Source organism: Megalobrama amblycephala, linkage group LG3, assembly GCF_018812025.1.
Source record: "Megalobrama amblycephala isolate DHTTF-2021 linkage group LG3, ASM1881202v1, whole genome shotgun sequence".
In the NCBI taxonomy this organism is placed as follows: domain Eukaryota; kingdom Metazoa; phylum Chordata; class Actinopteri; order Cypriniformes; family Xenocyprididae; genus Megalobrama; species Megalobrama amblycephala.
The window spans coordinates 60,929,325-60,935,324 of NC_063046.1; the positions used below are offsets into that span (position 1 = coordinate 60,929,325).

General features: G+C 38.0%; 1 protein-coding gene across 4 annotated transcripts in view; it reads left to right on the plus strand.

Moving 5' to 3' along the window:
• LOC125265849 (E3 ubiquitin-protein ligase RNF166) overlaps window positions 1-5,729 on the plus strand; it is a 30,218-nt gene extending 24,489 nt beyond the window's left edge. For all 4 annotated transcript variants that reach the window (XM_048186384.1, XM_048186387.1, XM_048186385.1 and 1 more), the window contains exons 4-6: window positions 1,543-1,657; window positions 2,961-3,068; window positions 3,268-5,729. In XM_048186384.1, the coding sequence (XP_048042341.1) occupies window positions 1,543-1,657; window positions 2,961-3,068; window positions 3,268-3,333 (289 nt within the window). In that variant the 3' untranslated portion in view covers window positions 3,334-5,729. The remainder of the gene's footprint in view (window positions 1-1,542; window positions 1,658-2,960; window positions 3,069-3,267) is intronic.
• The last annotated feature ends 271 nt before the right edge of the window (window positions 5,730-6,000 follow it).

Below are 6,000 nucleotides of genomic sequence, written 5' to 3' on the forward strand. Positions count from 1 at the left end.
GAAATTGCTGACAGCTCATTTTGGCAGTTCAGATTCGATTATTTCTTTTAGGAGTCAATAAATGTAATTGTCGTGCCCTTTGATCTTTAAAACTTTGCAGATCTTTTACATTCACAAACACCTATATTATACACTGCATGAAAATAATATTCGAATAAGCATAATAGAAGCAGTTTAAAAAGGAGTCAATATCTGGCTCCGGGCAAGGAAAATCTAAACCAAGGTACATTTACATGTTTGATGGCCTTTGTATAGTCCTTTGTATATTTACATAGTGTTGATTGAGAATGTGATTTATGGAATTATAATATAATAGGTGTAATTCTTGGCAGTATAGAGCATGACAGTGTGGCTCCCAGAGATAAAAATATAATCGAATTGAAACTGAATTCCCAGTCAAGTGTTACAAAAACCTTGAAGAAAAATCTTTTTATCCTTCCGCTTGTCCGTGTTTGCTGGCTATCCAAACAAATTTTGCCTGAAACGTGACTTACTCAATATTAATATTTCATTGGTGTATTAACGTTCTTTGATCTGTTAAATAAAAGTAATATCCCCAAAGTTTTTGAAATGCCTGTCAAGAAAAGGAAAGTGCTGCTGAACTGGCCGCTCAGGCATGCCTCAAAGAGCTGATGTGAACAGAAAGTTCTTGGCTCATTTCTTATAGACTTGAAAGTTGTTTGCACAGTGTTATACACCCTCTGGTTGCACATTTGCATTATTCATGTAAGCACTGATAATCAGTTTGTTACACAACTCAATTCATTTGCCTATTTACTCTTTTGCTCTCATTATGTAATACTGTAGGAATGTGATATTAGTTTATCAGACCACATGGTTAAGATACACTAAAATTCTTATAATTAAGTAAATGTAAGATGTTACAGTGTATCAAAGATATTAGCAACTTCTACTCTCTACTTGACTACATTTTTGAACAAGTATATGTACTCTTTATGCTTGTTACATTTTCCATGGCGCCTAACTTTTTCTGCAGCAGTTTATTTCTGCTACAGAAGTGATATCGCCATCTACAGGGCATTGAAGGTACTATATCTTGTGCATCTTTGCCAAACTTGTCAACAAGACTACTTTACACGAATGCGAATGCAATAGCTGGTGTTTCATATATGTCCAATGCAAGTTGGCTTTGTCTATTTAATTTTACTTAACATTATTTTATTTATTCCTTATACTGAAGAGACCTTTTTTTTGAAGGATTTTGGTTTACTTTTTGCGCACTTGAGCTCAACTGAGACTTGAAGCTGTTTGTGTCGACCTTAATTTATTGCAATATTGAGGTGATTAGTTTTAATAAACACGTGATTCCTCTTGTCACTTGTTTTTTCACTGCCGTGTCTCTAAGATGTTGATGATTAGTGAGCCTACATTCAGTATGAGTTAAAATACTAAAGTACTGTTAAAATCTTTTACGCAAGTGGTATTGGTGACTTGTAATGGAGTCATTTTCACTGTAAGGTATCTGAACTTTCTGAACTGGTTTTCAGGTATTCTTTACACCTGTGTTTTCTCCATCAACAGCAATATTCCAAACCGCTCCACGTTTGTGTGCCCGTACTGTGGCGCTCGAAACCTGGACCAACAGGAACTAGTGAAGCACTGCATGGAGAACCATCGCAATGACCCCAACAAAGTGGTGAGCGTCAGTTAATTTACTCGCCAGTCTTATCTGTCACGCAGTAATGCAGTGTTTCTCAACCGCTGGGTCACGACCCAAAAGTGGGTCACGGAGTGTGTAGTCAAAGAAACAACAACAAAAAACGTAATTCTAAATGTTTTCTGATGCAAGGCTTATTTTGAATGACGTGCATGAAAGCTTATGCTGTTTATTCATAAGTGATTTTTTTTTTTTTTTACAATTTGTGTGTATGTTAAGTGGGATGGAACTTGTGAGTGCATCAATCATTTTTGCTAAGTTCAAATTCGTAAACATTTGGGTCGCGGCTTAATGACCACAACCAAACCAGTCAAGAACCAGTGCAGTAATGCACTTGTACAGCAGAATATCTTGTATTGGGAATTAAAGGGTTAGTTCACCCAAAAATGAAAATAATGTCATTAATTACTCACCCTCATGCCGTTCCACACCCAATTTGGAACGCAAATTAAGATATTTTTGTTGAAATCCGATGGCTCAGTGAGGCCTGCATAGCCAGCAATGACATTTCCTCTCTCAAGATCCATTAATGTACTAAAAACATATTTAAATCAGTTCATGTGAGTACAGTGGTTCAATATTAATATTATAAAGCGACAAGAATATTTTTTGTGCGCCAAAAAAAAACAAAATAACGACTTATTTAGTGATGGCCGATTTCAAAACACTGCTTCAGGAAGCTTCGGAGCACAAATGAATCAGAGTATCGAATCTGCGGTTCGGAGCGCCAAAGTCAAATAATTTCAGCAGTTTGGCGGTTTGACACGCGATCCGAATCATGATTCGACACAAAAGATTCATAACGCTCTGAAGCTTCCTGAAGCAGTGTTTTGAAATCGGCCATCACTATATAAGTCGTTATTTTGTTTTTTTGGCGCACCAAAAATATTCTCGTGGCTTTATAATATTAATATTGAACCACTGTACTCACATGAACCGATTTAAATATGTTTTTAGTAAATTAATGGATCTTGAGAGAGGAAATGTCATTTGCTCTCAATGCAGGCCTCACCGAGCCATCGGATTTCATCAAAAATATCTTAATTTGTGTTCTGAAGATGAACGAAGGTCTTACAGGTGTAGAACAACATGAGGGTGAGTAATAAATGACATTATTTTCATTTTTGGGTGAATTAACCCTTTAAAGCGATAATCTAAAATGAAAATGCTTTCCTTTACTCACCCTCATGGTGACCGAAACCCACATGATATTCATGCCTCCCTGATCTTATCTTGATCCTCAGTGGTGAACACTCTTTTCATATGTGTTTTTGTTTTGTAGGTATGTCCGGTATGTTCAGCTATGCCTTGGGGCGACCCCAGCTATAAGAGCTCCAACTTCCTGCAGCATCTTCTCCACCGGCACAAATTCTCCTATGACACATTTGTGGTGAGGAGGCGTATACTTTACACTTATAAATCCTTCGTTTTGTATTCTAACATTCTGTTCTGATGCCTTGTGAAGGAAATGGAACCTCATCACAAACAAAACATCCAAATGGTTCTGAAGCAAATCTTTATCGTGACTCAGAAAGGGCTGTCAAAATGAACGCTGACAATGTCTTTTATTTGTCTGCTTGTGAACGCAGGACTACAGTATTGATGAGGAGGCAGCACTGCAGGCAGCACTGACCCTCTCACTGTCTGAGAACTGAGAGTCTGACATCATATCCTGTTCCACAAACGCCGCCATGTGAAGGATCTTCTCGCTAAATATTTTCATTGTTTCTCTGTATTTCCTCTCACTCTACCTCTCTTCTGGTCTATATTTCTGAGCTACACTCCAGCTAGATCCTGAAGTAGCTCAATAGCTTGTTTGCCAGTTGCATTATCGTAACCATCCGATCATCAACCAACAAAACAGTGATGTATGCAAAATGTCAGACAAAGGAATAGATAAATATCACCACGCTTGTTCTTGCTGTTCTTCCTGTCGTTTTCTATCCAAATGTGACCCCAGCAGTGAAGCGAAACCGAGTACAGAGGGATCGGCGCTCGATACGGTGCGCCACGTTATCTGAATTATTAAAACGAAGCTGAAAAGCGAACTGTGTTGGGGTTGGCTGTCCTCGTGATGAACTCTCATCTTTAGGCAATACCAGTTCAGAATAGAGAGAATGAGAGATCGATCTCCAGCATCCTCATTATCGCTCATGTCACCATTTATGGAATGCTGAATACCATCCGCCCTTTTTTAATCAAGAGTTGATGTGAATACTTGCACTCGTCACAGTTTTCTACATGTCCGAATTCTAGTATCGTTGTTCTTTTATAGTTCAATAACAGAATATTGACCGACAGGACTGCATACTCTGCTCTTAACTTGCAACAGTAATATTTTCTAAGAAGCGTCCGATAAGATTAAAATTTATATTTTTGGAAAAAAGCTTCAGTTTTAAATGGTGCACTAATAATAAGACGGCAAGCTTCTAGAGATGTGCTGAAACGTTTTATCTGTTAATGTGTCCATTGGTACTGTTCATTGCATCACTCACTAGTGCTGACATCAGGAGTTTTATTTACGAGTTCGGGAATCGTACTTACGATGTGACGTCAATTCAATTGGTTTGGTTGGAATTAAAGGGATGCGTTTGGCAAATTACTTTCTCTCTTTATTGCTTCCCAAACATACATAGGAAGCTTTTTTTTTTGCATATATCTTAATCATTCTTGTGCTGCCACATAGAATTATGGGAAATGTAGTTTTGTAACACATAATCGTCACCAAATGGACAAGGATTTGTTAATTAGCGCGATACCCTTGCTGGTAGACGCTGTAATTACACCCTCTGCAACTTTTGTCCATTAATGGCCATTCAATATTGATGTGAATTGAGTTGCAATTTATTATGATCAATACCAGTTTACTTCCACTATGATACCCCTTCATGTTCACTTCCTTCCACTGTAGAAAAATTAAGCCAAAATATCCCAGAAACGGTCATTCCCGATTACGTTACTCGGAGCCAGAGTCTGCGCAGTAGTGATCGTGAGGCTGAGCTGCGGTATCAAGGTGCCGCCCACACTTCCGCTCCCGCAGAGATGTCAATCATGACGCCACACCCCATTTTTATAGCATCAAGTAACTAACTAAAACCAAACTTATTGGAAAAACGAACACTTGAACATACATCAGCGCGATGAGAACTACCTAAAATGACAGAAATCATCTTTGGGGAAAAAAAGTGTATTTTTAGTTTGTCGGTTACATGGAGAGGGTGGGGTTTATGACCTATACCGCAGCCAGTCACCAGGGGACGATCAGTGTTTTGGATGGAAGTGGAACAGTGTGCAGTTGTACGCTTTGAAGTCATTCAGAGTCATGTACTACTACCGGAAGGGGGTTTCTGTACTTTGTACATGTTGAATCCAAGCCCATGAGTGTTGTAAAGGAGCACTGATGCTTAGAGGAGCATTGGTGTGATACGTTTAGGCATTTGTTATAGGAATCTAATGTCCCCACTTTGCAGGCATACCTAAGAATTCCGTTTCTATCCCATTCTTCTCAGCCACGGAGTGTAATATATATGCCTGGACAGAAACATGCTCTACACAAGTACACTAATGTGAATGTTTGGCCAAAGCATTGCACAAAGTCCTTTTGTATGTGCTTAACGTGATGGTTGCTTTTAATGTCTTCAATCAACAAAGCATTATGTTTTCTTAAGTCGGTCTCAAACTACAGGAGTTTTAGCTTGCATAGTTAGAATCATTTGCATTCATGTACTTGCATAGAGTATGTTATAGGCCTACAAGGATGTGCTTCAAGCTTCTGAGTGTGTGTGCTTAGTTTTGGTGGATTTGTTTGATGCTGGTGCATCATTTCCCATTTCATAAAGCTTTGATAACCAGATACAGTGTTTTTGATATATTTAGAGCCAGTCATGGCGGAAGAGTTGAAGACCATTAGGGCTGGTTGGAAACATTTGTTTTTGAAGTTAGCAACTTTTTTAAGAATAAGATGATGTGCTTTAACTTGTGATTCATTTCTGTGTTGATAAATGGTGTGTTTGTTTAATCTGTCGCAATAGAGCCATTGTGATTATCTCCATTTTGTGAATTATTATTTTAGCAAGGTTAAGCGTGTCACAATCATTGTCAAATCTGAAGCTCTATGACCAGGAATTAAATTTGCAGTGTTGGGGTTAATGCATTACAAGTAACAGGAGTTACGTAATCAGATTACTTTTCCAAGTAATGAGTAAAGTAATGCATTACTTTTCAATTTACAGTAAAATATTGGGAGTAACGCATTACAAGTAACGCAAGTTACGTAATCAGATTACTTTTCCAAGTAATGAATAAAGTAATGCATTACTTTA